We start from the raw sequence: 23000 nt of genomic DNA on the forward strand, positions 1-23000 counted from the left end.
CCCGGTCACCTCCAGCAAAGGGAGGCCAGACTGCGGCTTACGGGAGTGGGCCTAAGCCATCAGTAGGACATCCCCTGAGGGCTCCCAGTATGTGAGAAGGAGCCAGGCTAGGCTGAGGGACCCCTCCCCAGTGCACGAATTTTGTGCACAGGACCTAGTCAATAAATAATATTAGAAATAGTAGTAGCCCTTACCTCACAGTATTGTTGTTAAATGAGTTAATAGACATAACATGCTTAGAATAGTGCCTTTCACGGGGATGTTGCTTTAGAAGTTTTGACTATTATTAAGGTGGTTGAGTATGACACACTTATTTTGTTCAGCTGGGAAAACTTGAGCTCTTAATATCTAAATTGTGTCTGAATAGCTTGAGGAACTTTTAACTCCTAAAGCACAGAACCAATTCTATAAATTAAACTGTTCTTAGTTGGGGGTTGCCCCCAATCTTTTGCAAAGTGTAGTCCTATAGTTAAAATCAGGTTTTAGGCTACACTGCCCACACTGTGTAGATTATATGGCTGGACAGAAGTGTAGAATACTGGATATCCTACACTTTTTCAAGTTTTTTGTTCCCATTGGCTGAGCCTTATTTGTGCTTCAGAGTGTGTCTTTTTTGTTCTTACCATATGGCAAGCCAGGAATTGTAAAAGTATGGATAGTTTCTCATATCCATCCATCTCTGTATCCACTCATCTGTCACCTGTTCATAATTATGTCCTGCTCTCTGATGTCAGAATTAATAATTCACTAAAGGACATCCCAGTCTAGAGCTGTACTAACCAGTATGGTAGCCACTAGCTCTGTGTGTCTATTTAAGTTTATTAAAATGAAATACACTAACCACCTTTCAAATACTCATTATCCACATGTGGCTAGTGACTACTGTATTGGTCAGTGAAGATAAAGAACATTTCCATTATCATGAAAAAGTTCAATGGACAGAGCTGGTCAAAAGGCAGACATGTATATATATAATTAAGATGTGCTATCTGAAACTGGTTTGGCTTAGTGGATAGAGCATCGGCCTGCGGACTGAAAGGTCCCAGGTTCGATTCCAATCAAGGGCATGTACAGTGGTTGCAGGCACATCCTCAGTAGGGGGTGTGCAAGAGGCAGCTGGTTGATGTTTCTAGCTCTCTATCCCTCTCTCTTCTTCTCTGTAAAAAATCAATAAAATATATTTAAAAAAAAAGATGTGCTATAATACCCACTATCACAGAGGTATATGAAATATTCTCTGAGCCTTAAGGATAAGATGTCAGGTTCAACCTGGAGATAGAGGATTGGAAGCGGTTTAAGCAAGGAAAGTAGGGCTTTCTTAGATATAGATAAGAGTGCATGAGAAGGCACTAGATGGAGATTTGGCATAGCAGTGGTGAATTTAGGGTAACACGTATAATTTTTAGTTGCTGAAGGGTAGGTTGTATCAGTAAGGGTGGACCAGGAGGAGTAGCTGAAGACCAGGCTAGAAAAGCTATTTGTTCATCTTCTATGAACTCACTGTGGTGAACAAAATACACTGAGTTCTTGCTCTCATGTTACGCACACACGTGAGTGTAAAAATTGGTGATAAGTGTTATAAAAACAGGATAAACTAGAGAAGTAGTTCTCATCCTTTGCTGCATGATACAATCCCTGGGAGCTTTTAACAATCCTGATGCCCAGGCCCTGCCCCTAGGCCAATTAAATTAGAATGTCTGGGGATGGAAGACAGGCATATGTATTTTTAAAAGATTTGCAGGTCAAAAAATAAATACAAAAATTGCAGGCCACTCTGGCCAGTGTGACTTGGTTGGGTGAAGTCCCATGCACCAAAAGATTGCCGGTTTGATTCCCAGTCATGGCACATACATGGGTTGAGGGCTTGATCTCCAGTAGGGGGTGTGCAGGAGGCAGCTTGTGAATGTTTTGCTGTTGAATCAATGTTTCTCTCTTTCTCTTCCTTCTTCTCTCTCTCAAAATCAATAAACATATTTAAAAAAATGATTTGAAGGCAAGTCTAATGTGCTGTAAAGTTTGGGAATCAAGGCTAAGGAGTAAACACACAGCCTGTGGAGTGGGAATATGCTTGGCACATTTAAGGAATAAGAAGCAGCAGGAGTGGAGAATGATTATTGCATAGACTTTTTGCAGGAAATTTTTAAGGACTTAAGCTTTTATTCTGATATTAATTATGGTGTCTTGTCCTATCCATTGGGCTGGAATGCAGCAGATGGAAATGTAGTTACTCAAGATCTGAATTCTTATGTCCTGATAAAACTCTGTTTTTCTTTAAATACCTCTGTCTGGGTTTTGCCAGATTACCATCCAAAAAGAGGTAAATTTAAATTCTTATAATTAGCGCTGAATATGTTATTGCCATATAGCATCAATATTAGTATTGCACTGTTTTTCTTGTGTGTTTTTTTTTTTGTGTTACCTGAATCATCTATTTAATCACTGTTAAATCTATATATTTTAGTAGGCTCTTCAATAGTCACTTACTGAATATGTATTAAGTACCAAAAACCATGCCAGGCCATTTAAAAATATAATTGAAAGGAAATAATAAGGTTGTTCAAATTACCTTTAATAATGAAGTCAGTGTTTTATTTAGTTTGAGTCTTTTTCTAAAGACTCATACTTGGTTTTGGGCCACTATTGGTCTCCGTAAATTGAGTTATTTAGGATTAGGACCACTGGTAGGTAGGAACAGGGGTCATAGTTGTATGAGTGTAGAATAATAATTTTTATTTTTTTTTCCTTTTTATTTTCTGTCTCCATTGCCATTGGATGATAGCAACAGCTTCTTAACTGGTTTCCTGGCCTCCACACATTTGACCCTCACCCCAAATTTCTAAATTAGTAGCTAGAATGTCTTTTTATATTTTTATTGATTTCAGAGAGGAAGGGAGAGGGAGAGAGATAGAAACATCAATGATGAGAGAGAATCATTGATCAGCTACTTATTGCATATCCCTCACTGGAGATCCAGCCCGCAGCCCAGGCAGGTGCCCTTGGCTGTAATCGAACTCCAGACCCTTCAATCCCAAGGTCAGCCCTCTGTCTACTAGGCAAACGAGCTAGGGCTAGAAAGTCCAGTATTTAAATGGAGGTTTTCTTATGTAATTTTTCTGCTCAAAACCCTTCAATGGCTTTGATTAAAATCAAACTCTTTAACAAGGACTTTCACTACTTGGCCAGTTTATTTCTCCGGCCTTCCTTTTGCAGACTCACTGTCCTGGCCATGCCATTCTGTAATATACCATTCTTGGGACCATCACATATGCCATTCTTTGCTTGTCTCCAAAACCAGCTGGTTAATTTCCTCAACCTTCAGGTTTCAACTCAAGGGTCTCTTCCTTTAGAGATCTCTGGTGCGCCTGTTGTGGAAATACACAGCATCCTGTGCTTCAGTCCTGATACTTTATAATTGTGTTACCCATGGAGCAGGAATTATCTCTGCCTTGTCTGTAGTTTGTGCAGTGTCATGTGCACAGAAGATGGTAAATTTTTGTTGAATGGGGTCCTTCTCACCTCTGTCGACTCATTCATTTATAAGATGGGTTTGAATTTGTGTTTGTGTCTTTAGAGAACTGCTTTCAGGTTGCCCACATGATTACCGAATGGAAGGTTCAGCCATTTCCTCTTTTCTTACTTTGTGCTGTTCAGACACAGGATATATCAGATCCCCTACATTTTGGGTGGATGGGCTTGTGAGTTCCCAGGCACTGAGAGAGATGAGTCAGAAAGAAGAGTAATTCAGAAAGTAACCCAGTCAGAGCAACAGTGTTGTCCTTTGGCTGAACTTTCTCTCTTTTTCTGTATACCTCGAGATGCTGAACTGGTGGCACTTTTTTACTGGTTGCTATAGATTGTCAGACCACAGCACAGGGATTCATAAACCTTAATCTGCCACTTTCCTTTGATTAGAGATGTTTTAGGAAATGTTCAGAGGCCCTCAGGCCTAAGTGGAACCTTTATTGGGCTGGTTATATCCTGTTTCCACCTGGTCACTTAGCCTCATAGTGGCTTCCAAGGTGAAAACCAGGAACATCCCATTTACTAGTATATTTCTTTATAGCCTTTAGCATATTTGAGTTCAAAATCTTTGAGAGCAGCAGTCCTTTGGCATTTGGTGTGTTTTTTTTTTTTTTTTCCCCCCCCCCCCCCCCCCCCCCCCCCGATCATAAAACAGGATGGTGCTTGCTCAGAAGCTGGTAAGAAAGGTTAGATTTAGGTAGAATTATATGTTTGTGGGCCTTTAGAATTGGAAGGAACATTGTAGATTGATGATTCTCCTGAGGTGGTAGGAAGTAGGTAGGTAGGTATCAGAATATCCAGGAAATGGGGTTTCTATTAAATCATACTATCCCTCCCTCTTCATGCCTTTGAGAATCATTGCTGATTCCAATACATGTGTGTGGTAGTTCTCAAGTGTTGTGCAGGTAGAAACATTTTTATAGAGATACCAGTGTTATAGATGATCTACCACTGGGATCCAACTTTATTGTGAAGGGCCAGATACTAAATATTTTTAGGCATTGGATTATATACATTCTCTGCTGCAGCTACTCAGTTCTGCCTTTGCAGGGGGGAAACAGCTACAAACAGTATGTAAAAAAACAAGTGTGGCTGTGTTTCAGCAGAACCATATTCATTGGCACGGAAATTTAAATGTCATGAGTCATGAAATATTTTGATTTTTTATTTTAACTGTTAAACAAATATAAAATCCATTCTTAGCTCATTGGCCACACCAAAACAAAACAACACAAACAAAAAAACAGTAGCAGGCTAGATTTGCCCTTGAGCCATAGTTTGCTGACCCATGATATAGCCCAGTAGTCCCCAAATCTGGCTGATTTTCAGAATTACCTGGAGACCTTTTAAAAATGGTGATTTGTAGTTCCCCCATCCCCCTCCCTGAAGATTTGATTCTGTAGGATGAGGAACCTAGTTTTTACAGAAGCTCTTGTGATGCACACACACTCAGAGTTACAGAATCACTGAACTGATCTCATTCGACCTCATTTTATAGTTGAATAGACTATAGCTTTAGAAAGATGAGGTGATCTTTTTTTTTTAATTTTTTTTTATTTTTTTTTAATTTAATTAATTAATTAATTTATTTTTACATATTTTATTGATTTTTCCCCTTCCCTCCCTCCCACACATCCCCTCCCTCCCCAGAGCTTTATGTCCATTGGTTGTGCTTATATGCATGTATACAAGTCCTTCAGTTGATCTATTATCTCCCCCAGTTCCTCCTCCCCTCCCCGCTGAAATTTGACAATCTGCTTGTTGCTTTACTGTCTCTGTATCTATCTTTTGGTTCATCAGTTTATAATGATCTTTATTATCCACAAATGAGTGAGGTCATGTGGTGTTTCTCTTTCATTGATTGGCTTATTTCACTCAGCATGATGTTCTCCAATTCCATCCAGGTTGCTGTAAATGATGAGAATTCCTTCTTTTTTATGGCAGCATAGTATTCCATTGTGTAGATGTACCATGGTTTTTGGATCCAATCATCTGCTGACGGGCACCTAGGCTGTTAAGATGAGGTGATCTTGGGGTAGAGGACACACAATACAACATACAGATGATGTGTTGTAGAATTGTACACCTGAAACCTATATAATTTTATTAACCAGTGTCACTCCAATAAATTCAATAATGAAAAAAAAAGATGAAGTGACTTGCCAATAGTTCTATAGAAAATAAATGGCATAACCAAAATTTGAACCTAGATCTTCCACTCTAAGATCAGTAAGTCTTTGATCATACTATTCTATCCTACTCTCTCCCTCCAAAGAAACAAATGAACAATAGCCGGGACCGGTTTGGCTCAATGGATAGAGCGTCGGCTTGGGGACTGAAGGGCCCCGGGTTCGATTCCGGTCAAGGACATGTACCTTGGTTGCGGGCATATCCCCAGTAGGGGGTGTGCAAGAGGCAGCTGATCAATGACTCTCTCTCATTGTTGTTTCTAACTCTCTATCTCTCTCCCTTCCTCTCTGTACAAAAATCAATAAAATATATTTATAAAAAAAAAAAAGAAACAAATGAACAATAAATATAGAACAGCCACAAAATTGTGGTTCCATTCTTTCTTTACCTAGTGCCAGTTTCCCTCCTGAGAGCCTGCTGGGTACTCTAAGCTCGGCTGTCCTTCTGCTTCCTGGCTGGATTTTCTGGAACTGACTGATGATTTGACATTTAGCCCAATTTCCCTCCAGTCTGCTGGCATTAAGTAGGAGAGATAATGAAATAATAGCCAATAAATTGCTTTAATGTAAGACTTTGTTGAAGCAGCACTAAGCTGCAGTGTGAGGGTGAGAGCCGTGGTTTCAAAGGGTGCAATAGTTGGAAGAGGTGGTTTTAAGAGGCACGTTTTACACTTGAATTCACATGGCTCAGACCCAGCTGTCTAAGTAGGACAGCTCTACATGAAACTTGTGCTTAATTAGAGCTAATTGATCTGTCATCCTGCCCAGAACAATTCAGGGGTGGAGAAACTAAAGGTGAGGAATAATTACCATTTCTGCTTTACTTCAGCCTCAGTGTGGCTCTTCATGTCCTAGAAAGAGGAATACTGAGAGTCCTAAGGAATAATTATTATCTCTACTAAATGAGTATTGCATTACTGATTTACTGAGAGGGTTCCCACATTTTGTGTGCTAGGTTGTTCCCTCCCCAAACTCCACATACTTTTTAAAAAATACGTTTTTATTCATTTCAGAGAGAGGAAGGGGGAGGGGAGAGAGAGAGAGAGAGAGAGAGAGAGAGAGAGAGAGAGAGAGAGAGAGAGAGAGAGAGAGAGGAACATCAGTGATGAGAGAATAATCATCCATCGGCTGCCTCCTAAATGCCCCCTACTGAGCATTGAACCCACAACCCAGCATGTGCCCTGAATGGGAATTGAGCTGGTAACCTTTTGGTTTCTGGGTCGAGATTCAACCGTTGAGCCACACAAGCCGGGCTTTTATTATCACCTTAGATCTCATCTCTCACAAAGACTTTTTTTGGCTGAGGATAGAGACAGGGAAATGCAGTGCTCCTGGCACCTTCATAGCCCTCAGGCCTTGTCTTAGGTTTTGGAACATAAATGGGGAGTTGGCAGGTTGGTTTGTTATTTGTTTATCTTTTGTTTTTGGACTATAAGTTCCTTGGCATTTGAGACCCTGTCTCTGGTTTGCTCTTGACTCTGCCTGGCATAGGAGCATGGGGATGAAGGTGAACAGCATAACCTCTGTGCTCACTCTCCTCTACCCTGTGATCTTGGTGCTTTAGGGAGGTGATACATGGGCTTTGATTGCCTGTTCTGAAAGGCCCAGAAATTGGTCTCATATCTAAGAGATAGAACCTCCTTTTAAAAACAAGCAAAGTTTTTTGTATGTATATGTATGAGTGTGCATTTTTAAATGCTTGATATATAAAAGTAGAAATATTCTGGACAGATTAATTAGAGAATGATAATGCTCCCCAAAGAACTTTAAAAATGAACATTGTAATTCCTTTTAATACTGAATATACTTAATATCCTTAAAGTGATTCATTTTTTAGAAATTTAGTTTACACACAGTTATTTAGAAGCAAGAGCAACTATTTAGGAATGGAAATTGGGTGTATTTCAGAATCTTCTCCTCTTGTGTCATATTTTTGTCTCAGCAGCTTCTTTCTCCTTCCTTGCTCCACAGTTCACAAAGCACTAAAGTGATAATTACCAGGTCTTGCATAAAACATTTACTCTTCAAAAAATGCTTTAATTTCTATTATTTATTTTTGTTCTTTCAGCCTGGAGTTAGGCAATGCCAATGGTGGAAATTAAATTTTATAGTTGAGGAACAACCTAAACCATTTTACTCATAATCCCATAGTTAATGACAGGACAGACATAATTGTGAGTGTCTAGAGACTTAGCCATCCAGCTACTGCCAGTAGTGTCTATTTATTTATTTTTTAAAATTAAAAAAATATATATTTTATTGATTTTTTACAGGGAGGAAGAGAGAGGGATAGAGAGGGATAGAAACATCGATCAGCTGCCTCTTGCACACCCTCTACTGGGGATGTGCCCGCAACCAAGGTACATGCCCTTGACCGGAATCGAACCTGGGACCTTTCAGTCCACAGGACGACACTCCACTGAGCCAAACTGGTTTCGGCCAGTAGTGTCTCTTTAGTTCATTGCTTTTAGATGGTACAAAAGGCTCAGGAGCCCATGCATAGTGACTTGAGTTTGGACTTAAAATAAAGAGGTAGGAGCCCTTTAATAATTATAACACTTCCTCGAGGCTATACCTAAGAATCATTTTTAGTTCCAGGTGTTTAGTATGTAAATGTACAAGAAAGATCTGGAGGCAAATACTAGTCTCATCATTTGAGGAGTAATATTTTTTTCTCTACCTGAGTGAGACCATCTGAGTGTATTGTTAAAAAACAAAAAGTTATGCCCTGGCTGGTGTGGCTCAGTTGGTTTGAGCATCATCCCATACACCAAAAGGTGCAAATGCACATACACAGGTTACAGGTCCAGGGTATGTGCAAGAGGCAGCCAATTGATGTTTATCTCTCACATTGATGTCCCCCTCCCTTCCTCTCTAAAAACAAACGACAACAACAACAACAAAAAACAATCCACAAAAAGTTACAAAAATGAAAGCCAGTCCATGATATGTTGGAGAGGGAAGAAAGCTCAAATAAGACTAGACTTTTCTTACTTGGTATCAGTTAGGTTTTTCAAAACAGAAGGCTTTATATTGTTACATACAATGTTGATTAGGCCCATATTGTCAATGTCTAACAAACCTTCTTTCTCAATATAATATGCCTATTTCCTCTTTCTAGAATGCATCTACATTTTTAACTCCTTTCCTACTTGAAGTGTTGTTGGTGATTTAAAACAAAACAATTGCAGTTGACCCTTGAACAATTTTGGGTGTCAGTGCTCTGATGACCTGCACTGTCCAAAATCCATATATAATTTTTGACTCATTTTACTAATAGCCTGCTTGACTCATTTTAACTACTAACTACCTGAGGCCTTATCGATAACATAAACAGTTGACTAATACCTATTTTGTATGTTATATGTAATAATATTAAATTCTTACAATAAAGTAAGCTAAGAAAGAAGTTATTAAGAAAAACATAAGTATGTTGTTCAAAGGCCAACTATATGTTTAGGATGACAGATACTTTCAGACTAAAAAATAAAGCAGTGTACTCATTAATTAAGGTCAGAGATAATGTATTTTGCCTCTAGTTTGAAAAGTTCCCAAAGATTCCCTTTTTGCACACTGGTAGAAACACAATGCATTGAAATTCACTTTCTATTACATACAGTAAAATACAGTAATGGCCAGAGCAAATTCGGGTAATTAAGTGGGCTTCATCTATTACCCTAAGGGAAGGATCTTGGGAAAGTATAGATAGAACCACAATATTCAGAAACTGACAAGGAGTGCTCTCATTTTACTCCAGGAAGCATTGTAGATCATACAGTATGAGTTTCTTATCTAATAGGTAAGGAAAACTTAAAAGTAAAACTGAGCTGCTTTTTACTTTATCAATATAATATGCCTTATTATTGCTCTTATTTTTTCATCAGCTCTTCATGAGTAAAGCTCACCATTTCTCTTCCTGAGATAGATGCAGTATAAGGGAAGGAGAACTTTTTGAAATCAGAAAATTCTAATTCTTACACTTAATTTTTTAAGTTGTTTAAATTTCTAAGCTGCCTAGTAGCTTAGGGAATGATAATTGCTTTGAATGAGATGGGTTAATATTTAAAAAAAAATATATGTTATTGATTTTTCCACAGAGAGAAAGGGAGAGGGATAGATAGTTAGAAACATCAATGAGAGAGAATCATCGACCAGCTGCCCCCTGCACACCCCCTATCGGGGATGTGCCCACAACCAATGTACATGCCCTTGACTGGAATCGAACCCAGGACCCTTCAGTCAGAGTGACACTCTATCCACTGAGCCAAACCGGTTTCAGCGAGATGGGTTAATATTCTTTTGTTTCTATCAAAGTATCCTGTATGTATAAATATAACTAGTGGTAAAGGATTTCTCCTGGTAATGGATGAGTTAACCAGTTTATGATGATAGCTGTGGGGAAAGGAATAATTGAGTTAAAATAGAAATAGAGAGAATAGATATTTTACCTTTTTATCTTGAAATAATCTCATAACTGTAGAAAAATTGTAAGAATAATACGAAGAACTCCCATATAGCCTTTACCCAAATTATCTAGTTGTTAACATTTTACTACTTGTTTTATCTTCATTGGGATAGAATGTTCAGCTAACAATTGAGTGTTTACAACAAGTCAAGCATGCTTTTACTTGCCTTATCTCAAGCTACCAACCCATTAATATATGGGTACTGTTACCGCCATGTTTAGAAAGAAAAATGTAGGGAGGTTCAGTCAGTAGTCTGTGATCCCACAGCAGGTAAATGGCAGAGATTTGACAGGAAAGCCCATGTTTTTCACCACTTTCCTCTACCAGCAGATCTAGAGACTTGTGTGCCAGCCACTAATGGTGGTGTAACCACTGGCAGTTTATTTTGCAGCAGTTCCTCATCTTTCCCTTCTGTTCATGGAACTCAGTGTTCCTGGCCCTGACTCACCTAATAGCAGAGAGAGATACTTTCAATTAAGTGTCCTGAGCCTTTTATTGTTGTTGTTAATCCTCACCTGAGGATATTTTTCCATTGATTTTTAGAGTGGAAGGGAGGGGGGAGACACATCCATGTGACAAAGACACATCGATTGGTTGCCTCCTGCACATGGCCCAACCAGGGTCAGGGATCAAGCCTGCAACCAAGGTACATGCCCTTGACCGGAATCGAACCCAGGACCCTTCAGTCCTCAGGTCGATGCTCTATCCACTGAGCCAAACCAGCTAGGGCAACTTGAGCTTTTTAACTACAAACCAATGTTTAATATAGTATTGCTGACTAATTGTAATTTGTTTAAACAAAGATAAAGATTGAAGTTTGTATGCAGAATTTGGCGTTGAAATCATTGGTGGGGTGAGAATGCACTCCTTTTCCCACACCTAGCTTCTGTATGAAATAGATAGACTGGCCATAACTTGATTGGTGTTCTGTTTTGCAAGGGAGTAAATCAAAAGAGTTTTTCTGTTGAGCAAAGTATCCAGAGGTGCCGGACTGTTTCTTGCCCTAATCACTCCCCTAAGATTAAGATTCTTGACTCCTCTGAGCATATTGCTTCTAGGAGACCAGGGAAGATGACAACAAGATTTGGTCTTTTATTATATCCACTTTTTTTTGGAGTTGAATCCTCCCTCCCCCACTCTTGTTTTGCTCAGAGGAATCTCTCCCCTTAGTTTTATTAGCAGTAGGTTTTCTAGAACATAGAGCTGAGATTGTAAATTTGTTACTTCATGGGCCAGATGTGGCTGGCATGTTTGTGTTTTGGGCTTGCCTAATGTTTGCTTTTTTTTTTTTTTCATTAGTAGCCAACATTTAAAAGCTAGAGGATTTCACTTAAAAACCCAGCTTTCTGCTCTTCTTTAAAAGACAAAAAAAGAAAAAAATAATCTTGGGTCCATAAAGAGTGGACCAGCCATAGATCACTACTGTCTCCACCAGCCTATTTCAAACTTAGTCTCCTGCAGACAATTGAATTTTCAGCTCCAGACCTTGAAATTGAACTTTAGTCTTAAAAGATGGAGAAGTATAATTGGATGAGCTAGTTAGTGATGGGTTACTTTATCCTTGTTTTCTAAAGAAGAGTTCTGTTTTCTTGGTTAGATAGAAAAATAGCTAATAAATAAGATTAGGGACTTATCCAAAATCAGTATTATCCCTGTCCATGTCAGTGTTTCATTTCCATCATTACGGTGCAAGAGTGGCTCCTAAATTTCAGAGAGCTTCAGGCATCTTTCCACCCCAGCTTAGCTGGGATTCAACTTTTCATTCCCTGCACAGAGGCACTGCTGCCAGCAGAGGGTGCTGTCTGCTCACTGAGGCTGCTGACATTTTGGCTCAGCTGAGCGGCAGCTGTTGGGCATGTGCCCTGGGCCTGTGTGAGAGTTTGGGCATGTCTATTTGGTTCCCATCCCTAGTGCCCACCCCTTAGACCCTGGCCAGGTTATTGTGTCACTAGGGACTCTGTTCAGTAACAGGAAACTGGGGAAAGTTTAATTGTTTTCTCCTCTCTTTTTCCCATGCAGCTGAACAAAAGGTTCATCCTCAGTTTTCTCCATGCCCATGGGAAGCTGTTTACCCGGATTGGGTAAGTGTGCAGGATGTTTATTTTATTTTCCTACATTACAAGTCATTTTGGAATTTAATATTGTTAGCAACTAGACTGTGTTTGTAACTGAGGGCACAGGGTGTGAATTCTTAGAGGCCTCCACCTTCTCTTCCCTTCACTCCTACTTTGCTCATGAAGTTTGGGAAATATGACTCTCTATCCCTATGTCTCTTTTTTCTCTACCTTTACTAAAGCCCCCTTTAAACAGTCTTTTCTCACCCTACCCTCCCCCACTCTTAATCCCTCTGGGTTTCTCTTTCCTCTGCCTTCCGTCTCAGCCTCTAGTAAGCTCCTTAAAGAAGTCATGCTCTTTTCCTGGGTGCAACTGCCAAGGGCCCTCCTTGGGAAGAATATTGTCGACTCATTTTTCCTTTAAAAAAAGAGTAACATTTTTTTCTCCAATATTTTCTCTTCCTCCTGAACCACACCCCTTTCTTCTATGCTCAGGTTCCTGTACCATGTTGCTTATCTCAGTATATGCTAAAACTTTTCTAAGGTTTCACCATCTACCATGGATTTACATATAAATCTCAGGGAAGGTGCTGTGTGTGCAAAACTCTGTTACTTCACCCATTAAATCCCTGGACAGAGATCAAGTTTTGAGTTTTCCTTTGGTGGATCAGAGTTGTTTTCCACTGTATAAAACTAGCGATCCTAAAGCCTGACTAACGCCTGCACGTCAGAGCACGTGTGTGTTGAGTGCCTCTTCCGGCTTGGAGAGGACTAGGTGGCGGTGCTCTTAGAGAGCTCGTCTGCGTTTTAATGTTTTCTGACTTGGATGTTTTATTGAAAGCTACCCTTTGAGGTGATTTGTTTCGGATTATAGATCTCACTGTTGTCAGTATTTCCCTTTCACTTTCTGTCATAATCTTGTAAGTTTATCTCTAATGCTCTAGTCTAGAGTGTTTTTTTAGTGGGAGAGGCTGAAAGGCTTTGTCCTTCTTTGAAGAAACATTATTCTATGGATGGTGAACTAGAAAGTATGCTTATTACATATTCATTTGTTATCAACATAGGTAAGAGCGACAGTGATGATTATCACAAAGGTAGTCTTGATTTAAATGACTTGGGAAATGGAGTACTACCAATAGATGTATCCCTATTAATAGAAATAAGTGTGAGGTGATTCACTTAGGAAAAGTAAACCAGGTGCATCAGTAGCTCCCCTCTCACTCCCTCTCCTACCCCCATATAAGCTCTACTCTGGCAGGAGTTTTTGCTTAACAGTGTTGTTTCTAAGTGCCTATCATGTATTAGATGCCCAGTAAATCTTTGTTGTATGAATGAGTGAACCATTCACACAGAAATGGGTAGACAGAGAAAGATTGGAGAGAAGGGTCTAGTTCGTATTCTAGTAGGTAGGTAGGTTATAGTAGACCCAGGTCAGTTATTAGTGAGTAATGTAAAGCTGAAGTTTCAAGTGGGCAAGATGATATCAGTATCATTTTATAGCAGGAAGTATTATTGTGCTGCACTTAAAATAGCTACTTTGGTTCTTTATCTCTTTATCATCTTTTTTAGTTCTCATTTTTTAAATCTTTCTTTCTCTTACTACCTTTTCACTCAGTTTTTCTCTCCTTTTCTCATGTTCTTTAAATTTTCATGTGCCATGTTGCTTTAAGTCAGGGTTTCTCAATCTCTGTATTATTGATATTTGAGCATTATAATTCTTTGTTGTAGGGAGCTGTCCTGTGCATTGCAGGATGTTTAACAGCATCCCATGCTTCTACCCACTACATGCCAGCAGCATCGTGTCCCCTACCTCCATCCCCATCCCCCAGTTGTGATAATTAAAAATGTCCCCAGACATTGCCAAATGTTCTCTGGGGGGCAAAATTGCTCCTGATTGAGAACCACTGCTCTAGGTATTTGTTAGCTTTTTAGAGACTTTGGGACTAAAGAAGTTATAAATCTTGGTCTGAAATGTAGGAATATTTAGGATATATTTTTATCAAGTTAGGCATTAATATTTTTTCCGCTCTTTTAAAATTCTCACATTTAGATTTATGTATTTTTGGAGGAGGCTTGAGAAATAATCACAGTAATGATTAAAAAGCTAGGAAATGATTTCTAGAGGAAAAATTAATCTTAAAAAAAGTTAAGGTAAAAAAAAAAAAAGGTTTATTTAAAGACAGTTGTTTGTTCCCCTAACTGTGTTTAACTATAAAAGAGTTATAACCAGGGAAGACAGCAAGAGAAAGCAGGCTTATGTTGTAGCTGGGGAGATTTGGGTTAGGTGTAAGAAAACTTCACAGAGAAGATGTTCAGGAATTTTCTTTTCTGGAATCCTTTAAAGATTATCTCATTTGTCAGAGATGGTTTGCTGTGGTCCAGTTTATTTTTCAGTATCTCTTCCATCCCTGCATGTGACATATTCTCTTGGCAAAAGATAAGGCCAATCCAGTTGCACCTTCATAAAAAGTGCGTTATAGTAGTGTTCACATGAGGAGAACGTATGTAAAGTCTAGGCGCTCCAGCCCCCTGATGACTATCCCTCCTATGCTTCCCTGGAGGTGCAAGAGAATTGAGTCCCATATTTATTCTGGAAGGCAGAAACAGCAAAAACTTTTCTATTGGAAAAAAAAAAGTATAGAAGTCTGTAAGACTAGAAAAGCAATGAGCCCAAGCCACACACAACAACATGGACTGTTGCCTAATTACCAAGAAGATGTGAAATGTCGGAGGCGTTGAAAACGAATTAAGAGTGAGGAGTTTGTAATGGGGAGCAGCTGAAGACACATCCACTGTCTGGCCTGCCTTTTGAGAAAAGCCCCAGTCTTGCTCTCCAGTCTTCATTTTCTCAGTGCCCAGCACTCCAAATTGCATCAGCATATGCTTGAATGCCTACTGTGTGCAACCCAAGCCTTGTTACTCTTAGCAGCCAGTGAAAAAGAGGCTTGGAATGTTAGATAGAATCAAGTGCCAAAGAGCTTGTTTTCACCACCAACTAGTTACAAGACCTTGAGAGTGAACAAGTCAGAGCCTCTGTGGGCTTTGGTTTCCTTATCAGTTGTTTAAGTAGAAGCTATCCAGTCCTTATGTTCTGTAGCACTGTGATTTTTTTCTCTGATGTCTACCTTTGTCACTCGGCTTAGTTTTATTTCTTTGCTACTGGGTTGCTTTTGTCTTGTTCAGTATTTTAAAATTAAGAAGTTGAGAAGAATTAGGAAGCCTGATTCTTTTCCAAAGACAATGTTGTCTATCTCAGCTGTGTTCCTTAGCATCTAAGAGGTTGGGTCCTGCCCCGTTAAGTCACTGTCTGAGTCACTCCATGTTGTCTGAAATACTGGTTTCTTAAAACTGCCATTCAAATGAGATAAGGTGTCTCTAGAGACCACTTCAGAAAGCAGTCCCTTAAGTCGGTGAAATGCATAGCCTGAAAATGATTGTTTCTTCTGCAGTGTTAAAGGATTGGGACAGAATCCTCTCAGGCACAGGAAGAGGAATCAGGAGTGTAGCATGGCTCCTAACAGACACTTGCTTTCCTAGTGAGAGGCAGGCAGCTCAGACCCGCCTTTGGACTTCACTGAGGGAAGTCAAGAAGCTGGCAGCCTATAGACTTTTGGTTTGTGATAAATATAATAATTTTGCTTCCTGTTATTGCTTTGGTTTAAAGTTACCAGTTTAGTTTTCACTTGCTTGCCTCATCATGCTATTTGCCCTGCTTCAAGACCTCTTGGAATTCAAAAACTGATGCATTTTTTTGGACTTGGAATTGTTAAAAATATAATGTTTGTATTTTGATAATACTTTTGTAAAATTATAATTGTTTTATATAAAGGTCAGTAGTATGCATTATAGGAGAAATCTTTTTATTGTATATAGTGCTTATTGCAAATCACATAAAATATTTAGAAAACCCAGCAAAAAGAAGAAAGAAAAAGTTAACCATATTCTCACTGTCCAGAGATAGCTATCCACTGTTGACATTTGATGTACATTTTTATCTTTTTTTCTATATACATCACATACACATTTAGTTTTACAAATATGTGTCAAAGAGTTGAGATTAAACTACTTTAAAACTTTTCAGTTAATATTTGTAAAACTTTACCAACATGCTTAAAAAATCTAATACAACTTTAAGAAATAGAATTAAATTTTACACATGTGCCATCTTAACCGCCAGCTGTTAGTAGGCATTTTAGGCTATTTCCAGTTTTTTGCTGTTGTTACCATCTTTTTATGCTTTCTCTTTTCCTCCTCTGCTGCTACTGGTATTGCTGCATCTTTTTTTTGTATTGCTGCATCTTGGCTAACAGTTATTAAGTAATATATAAAATCTCCTTCTAAAAACATAACATTATAGCTAAGGCCAAAATTTCTTTTAGCTCTCCCCAAGCCCCTGTGCTCTCTAAAGAGATAACACTAGACATCAGATTATATATTCTTTCAGACTTTTTTACTGCATTTACATATGTACATATGTATCCATAAAATCTATAATTCTATTTTGTGGGTTGTTTCTAAACATAAATTGTACTCTGTCATTATCTCAGTTTTAGTATGATTTTTGTTCTATATTAATAATATGGGGTGGAGCAAAGAGGAAGACATAAAACTACTTATAGGTAATTTGAAGCCAAAATCAGATAACATTTTAGTTACAAAATTGGATACCAGAAGCCCCATTATTGAGCTCTGAGGAAGGTCTTTTTTCTGCATGTCCCTCAGATACTTCCTAACAAAGTGATTTGTCTGAGGAGATCCAGCTTCCCTCATATCTCAGAATTGAAGTTATTCTAACATCCTTATGCATTTGATTTTTTTTTCTTTTGTTGATGTCGACTGAGTTGAAAGGCAAGGGAAGATTAAAAAAATAAATAACAAAAAGATATGGACATTTGGCCTCTTGCTCCTTTCAGACCCCAGTCTGACCTAGGGAGCGTTAATGGATCTGTTTTAATTCCCATCCCAGGGAAGAGGTTTCCTCAGACACAGCTTCGAAGCAAGACTGTCCCACGTGACACTCTGTCATGTCGTTCTGTGTTGGCTCTCTACCGCCTTTCAACACGAAGACACATGGCTCTGAAACTTGCCCGGTGTGGCTGCTTTTCAAGCAGAGTGAACTCTGCTATTCTCGTAATGAGAAGTGCTAGCCCCCCTCCCCACCTCCGACCAGAAAGAGTGCTGCACAGTGTCAGGATTTAAAATGAAACCTTTGTTATAGCCCATGGGGAAAATGGATCCAATCCAGCTCCAAACATATCATTCTGCCATTCCAAACCTACCAAGAGTTTTAATGGTTCTCAAACATTTTAGAGCGGGAAAAAGAGGGGTTTTTGGTGTTTTTTTTTTGTGTGTGTGTGTGTTTTATATTTTTTGTGGGGGATGGGGCACTGGAAATGGCATATGGGAGGTGGGAGCAAATGCGTAGTATGTTTTATGCCAGTGAAAATGAAGACAGCTCAGCAGAGAAGGGAACTGGAATGTAAACTGTAATTGACCCATAGTTGTGGCATGATTTCTGGGTACCAGAAGGTCAGTAATAAGAGTTGCCATCCAAGGGCAATGAATGAAGATTGCCAAATGGCAGAAATCTCTCGAGTTTGCTAACCTGTGGAGGGTCGTATTTAGTGGGGAAAGGATCATGGTTTGGGTTACACTAGAAGCACCTTTCTCTAGGACTTGAAACTGTTTTGTCTTTTTTGAGAAGGATTTCTTTTCCTGTGGCTCTTCAGAAGCTGTTTATTAATCCAGCCTGAAGCTCTTCCTCACCCCGTCACCCAGTGCACTACAAACATTTCTTTGGGGGTGGGGGTGTTGAGGATGGATAAAAGATACTTCGCTGACCACGAATTGTTCAGCATCGCCTTAAGGCTCAATGGGCCTGGCTTCTCTCTCTAGCACCAAGTTTGAATTTGCTTTTTCTTTCTGACAACTTCAGCTGTGGTTTGTTTCTATTGCCAAAGGAGCTCCAGGCATGCACCGCTGTTTGGGATCCAGTGGCCACATTTGGCAGTCAGTGGTTTGAATGACCTCTCTTCAGGAGCCCTAGGTCACTGGCTGGCTTTCTACCTTCCTACATTACAGGCTCTTCCTGTATTGGGAGTGGCAGTTGGCCAGGGCATTATATTTCCACTGGCCTGAAAACATGCAGACCTTGATGAGCAGAGTCTTGTGAGAGTGAGGAGGACAGCAACACAAGAAATGCTGAAACAGACCATGGGGGCCCTCAGTCTGAGAATTCTTCCAGGGGAAATATGGGACCCTCAGGTGGAGCAGTTGGTGAGACAGTGCCTGAGAAGACAGCAGCAGAGAACTATTTCTGGTTTTCTGAAGTAAAGCCTTGAGTAAAGAACCTTTAGATTCGTGAACCAGAGAGTTTGGGGAATATGTAAGTCTTAGAGCTTAAAGGAAACTTGTTTGCTATTTAGAAAAACCAGTTGTTTCAGAGAGAAACCTTGATTTCATTTCAGTTTGAATCCAGTTATTGCCAAGGGTTAGGAAATAACATACCAAAGCATAATAACTCATAGCAATTTATCCAAAATTGAGTTGATTTATCTCCAAACCTCGAACACTTTCTCTTAAATTTGTCCACAATCTTAGGATTGTAGGACGGTTTGTGAAAGTAGTAAGGATACACCCTATGCGTTAGTTGTTGTCTGCTTTCAGAGAGAGAGACAGAGAGAGAGAGAGAGAGAGAGAGAGAGAGAGAGAGAGAGAATATACCAGTGCTCTCGGGGATGTCCCTCACTGATGGGCTGATGTATTTGTAGGATGGAGACATTCCCTGCAGTGGCTGAGAAGGTACTCAAGGAGTTCCAGGTATTGCTGCAGCATAGTCCATCTCCTGTTGGAAGTACTCGCATGCTGCAGCTTATGACCATCAACATGTTTGCTGTACACAACTCCCAGTTGAAAGGTAAGGCATGTTCATTTTCTTTATCTAGACAGATAAAGATTAATCTAGCTTTTTTTCATATGCTACCATACCACTAAATCTCCCCCCCCCCCCCCCCACACACACCCTTCCCCACCATTGCCTCTCACATCCTTAATTTGCTCTCTGAAATCTGTATGACTCTCTAGTACTTGGGTGGGATGGAAGGAGGGAATCATGGGTATAGAGCTTAATTTGCAAACTCAGAGATGCTGTTGCACATCTGGCCATGCTAAAGGCAGCAGCAAGGCCTCTTGGAGTCTGCAGACCCAGAGCCTCTCCCAGGGGAGAGGCATTGCTGAAATGTTTCATCGCAGAGACCATACGCTTGGCAGGGATTGGGAATAGCTGTTTCTGGACTCATGTACCCTGTTTGTTCAATATGGAAAAGTCTAGTTCCCTGTGGGATATCCCTTGTGGGAGCCTGCCAGGGAGTAAGAACAGAGAATTGATGAGCTTTGGTGACTCAAATTGGAAGCACAAAAATCACCAGGCCCAGAATTTGGCTAACAAACTAGTGTGTATTCTAAAATGCTTTTTGGAATACTGAGGTTTTTTGAGGCAGGGGATGGAGTGGGAGAGGGCAGAGAGATGCTGATTGGCAGGATTTTTAAATGTTCTGAAGACCAGGTCACAGCAAAAGGATGTTACCAGGATCCCGTTCTTTCCCATTCCCATTTCCCTTTCTTTCTCCCAACTTCCTCTTCCTCTTCCTCCTTTCCCCTTCCCCCTTCTCTTTATTTCCCTTCCCTTCTCGTCTAGGTAAGGATATGTGGTTTACCTTTATGGAAACATGTAATATAGGGATAACATTATTTTGTGTGTTTGTTTGCAAGAGAGATTTGTTCCACGATGCCAAAGAATTGTTTTAAAGCATTGGCAGAGAGTAAAGTTTGGTTTCCTGGCTGAAAGGTTATTATCTGAAATGCCAAGAAATGGGAATTGTCCCATGGAGACTCCATTGTAAAATAGACCTGGTGTTTCTGGACAGGTTATATCTAGTTCTCTTATTGTACTTTTTCTTTTCTTTAAAAAAATTTTTATTTATTGATTTGGGGGTGGGGGAGAGGGGAGAAAGCATCGATTTGTTATTCCACTTATTTATATATTCATTGGTTGCTTCTTGTACATGCCCTGACTGGGAATCGAACTCACAACCTTGGCATTATGGATGATGCTATAACCAACTGAGCAACCTGGCCAGGGTCTTATCGCACATTTTCTTGTTGCTTTCTCTCACGCTGAAATTGATTTATTTTCCTTTCCCTTTATATTTGAGGGTTCTACATTAGCTTACCAATGAGTGATTTTGCCACAATGTCCCTTGAAACTTGTCTCTTCCTGGGACTTTGTAAGACCCTCTGCTAGTCTGTCTGGGTTTTCAGTTATATCTGAATCATAGAAGATCTCCTCCGCTCAAGTTGCCTGCTTACAGCATTTAGAATTCCCAGCAGAAGACAAGATGCAGAGGCTGAGGTGCCATTTTGAACTTGGCTAATTATTCCTGAGAACAGCTCGGAGGATGCATGCTGTCCTAGGGGACAGTGGTGGTTTCTCAGGAAGGAGGAAATAAAGTTTGTAAAGTGCTGTCCTGGTAAGGCTGTGAAGTCCAAAGGGGCAGGAGATTGATTCCTTCTTCATGACTCTGCTGGTTTTGCTACCAAGTGGGAAGCTCAGTGGACTCAGGAAATGGGGCCTCCTGAGGTGCCCTCCTGTTCATTGTCCTGCCTTCCTCTAACCTCAACCCACAGCATTCAGTGAGCTGCCCATCACAGAGCTGCAGCCTCTGCCAAGGTATTTTTCTAGCACCAAGTGACCTGTAATCTTGGGAGGTGTGAATGTAAAGGACCTGCGCTCTTGCCTGTGAAGCATTTGTTGTCAGCAGCCTCTGCTCCACGAAAAGGAACACCTTGGCCTTTCATAGGCCACCAGTGAGTCCTTTCTTGTAGCTGTTGTTTAGTAAAGGTTAAAAAATACAGACGAAAGGAAGGTGAGATGGTGAGAAGAGAGAAAGAAGGAAATAGGTGGTTCCCCCGGTTGAGGCCAGGGAACTTTTTTAGTACTCGTCTCCCTGGTTGTTGTATGAAGACCTGCTAGCCAGGAAGGACATGCCAAAGCCTGTGCCTGAGACCCTGCTGCTCGTTTCTGGCCTTGTCCTGATGCTCACCTCCATGAGGCAATGGGGCCAAGAGGACAATGCTATGAGGTGGTCAGAAGTTCCTAGGGTGTTTCAGGGATAAACAGCTTGGACCACAGGATATAACACTCAACTAGGACAGAGAGCTTTGTGGACGTGCTGCCAAGTACCCGGTGTGCAGCTGAGGCGGCCGTCCAGACCCCACTGTGTGGGCTGCCATTGGGAGAGGGGTGAGCAGAGCACACAGCGGGGCTGGTTGGTGGGAAGATGCACTTTTCCATTTCCCAGCATATGAGTCATCTTCTCTGGGCCCCTGTGCTGTGCTTGCATGGACAGTGGCAAGAAGGGGGTGTTGTGGCTGAGCAGCAGCATCTGTGCCGGGGGTGGAGAGCGAAGGGGGTTGGGGAGAGGGTAAAGGTTTAAATCCTTCACTAATCAGCAGCAGTTTGAATCACATTTTTATGAGTAAGGAAGTGATAAATCAGCCCTGAGTGTTCAGCCCCAAAGTCCTGTCAGCCGGTGCCCTTCTAAAGTCTTCTCTCCAGTCCACTCTGCTTGCTGTCAGAGTCGCCAGCCACCCAGCTGCGGGACCCTGACTGTCTGAAACCAGGAAGCAAGGGCCTGATGCTGCTTGGCCCTCCCAGGTGCTTGGGGTCTGTGATGATTTGGCAGTCAGTGCAAGCTACAGAACATCTGGGCCATCATTTTTCCTTCCATTCCTTCTTGGACATATCCTTCTGGGTGGGTGTTTGCATAACTCAGTTCCTGGACTCTGTGGAGAAGGAACGTTCCAGAATGAAGCAGAGGTGATCAGTGGTCCCCAAGGCAGTCGAGGTCCTTTCAATCTGTGCTTGGGCTTTCCCTGTAGATGCGGACCTAAAGAGTATGATTTGGAGAGCAGCAGGGATGTCCTTACTAAAACATATGTATGTCCTTTGTGATACCCCTAATTCATTTTATTTGTGTGTGTGTGTGTGTGTGATCAGTGTTACTCTTGTATAATTGTCTTCCCTCCCTTCCCCCAAATTACCTATAGTTCAAGGGTAGGTAGTTCAAGGGTAGGAATGATACTATCACTTTAGTCTGATTACTTTTCAGATGTGTTTTTCTTGTCAAGAGAGACAGAGAACTGTTTAAAAGCTTTGGACACCTCACAAGACAAAATGGATGAAAAAGCTTAGATGGTGGTGAGAGAAAGGCATCTTTCCCCTTTTCCTAGGTTATAGTTTTCCCCAGAGCTCAGGGAGGTAGAGTTTGTGAGGTCAGATTTGCCCCCCTGTCCATAGGAGAAAATAAGTTGAGTTAATGCCACATCATTTACCAACTAAACTTTCCAGTCTCAGCAGTGATCTTAACACTCAGGGGTATTGGTGGGGGAGTTATTATCTCCTCTAATGAATGGGGCCTATGCAAAAATCCCACATTAGTGGGACTACTAAGAATCTATAGAATCCTAGTATTCTAAAGTGAAGTGGTTGGGGACAGATAAATTTGAGGGATGTTTAGGGTCCCTCAGCATAGTGCCTGGAATTTATTAGGAACTCAGTAATTATTGAATGTATGGATGAAGAAGGCAAGCCAGCGTTCATTGTATAGTATGTTCCTTACCTGGCCTGAGTCCAACATTATCTTGTGGTGGTGATAGGTGGTTTCCAGAGTGATGTCACAATTGGTAATCGTTTTGTGGCATTCCCAAGC

General features: G+C 40.6%; 1 protein-coding gene across 8 annotated transcripts in view; it reads left to right on the top strand.

Moving 5' to 3' along the window:
• The window catches only part of SMG6 (SMG6 nonsense mediated mRNA decay factor), a 220618-nt gene that overhangs the window by 40342 nt on the left and 157276 nt on the right, over positions 1-23000 (top strand). For all 8 annotated transcript variants that reach the window (XM_036408514.2, XM_045570988.1, XM_045570989.1 and 5 more), the window contains 2 exons: positions 12197-12258; positions 19002-19147. In XM_036408514.2, coding sequence (XP_036264407.1) covers positions 12197-12258; positions 19002-19147 — 208 coding nt within the window. The remainder of the gene's footprint in view (positions 1-12196; positions 12259-19001; positions 19148-23000) is intronic.

The sequence above is a fragment of the Pipistrellus kuhlii genome, unplaced genomic scaffold (assembly GCF_014108245.1).
Source record: "Pipistrellus kuhlii isolate mPipKuh1 unplaced genomic scaffold, mPipKuh1.p scaffold_m20_p_39, whole genome shotgun sequence".
Lineage (NCBI taxonomy): Eukaryota > Metazoa > Chordata > Mammalia > Chiroptera > Vespertilionidae > Pipistrellus > Pipistrellus kuhlii.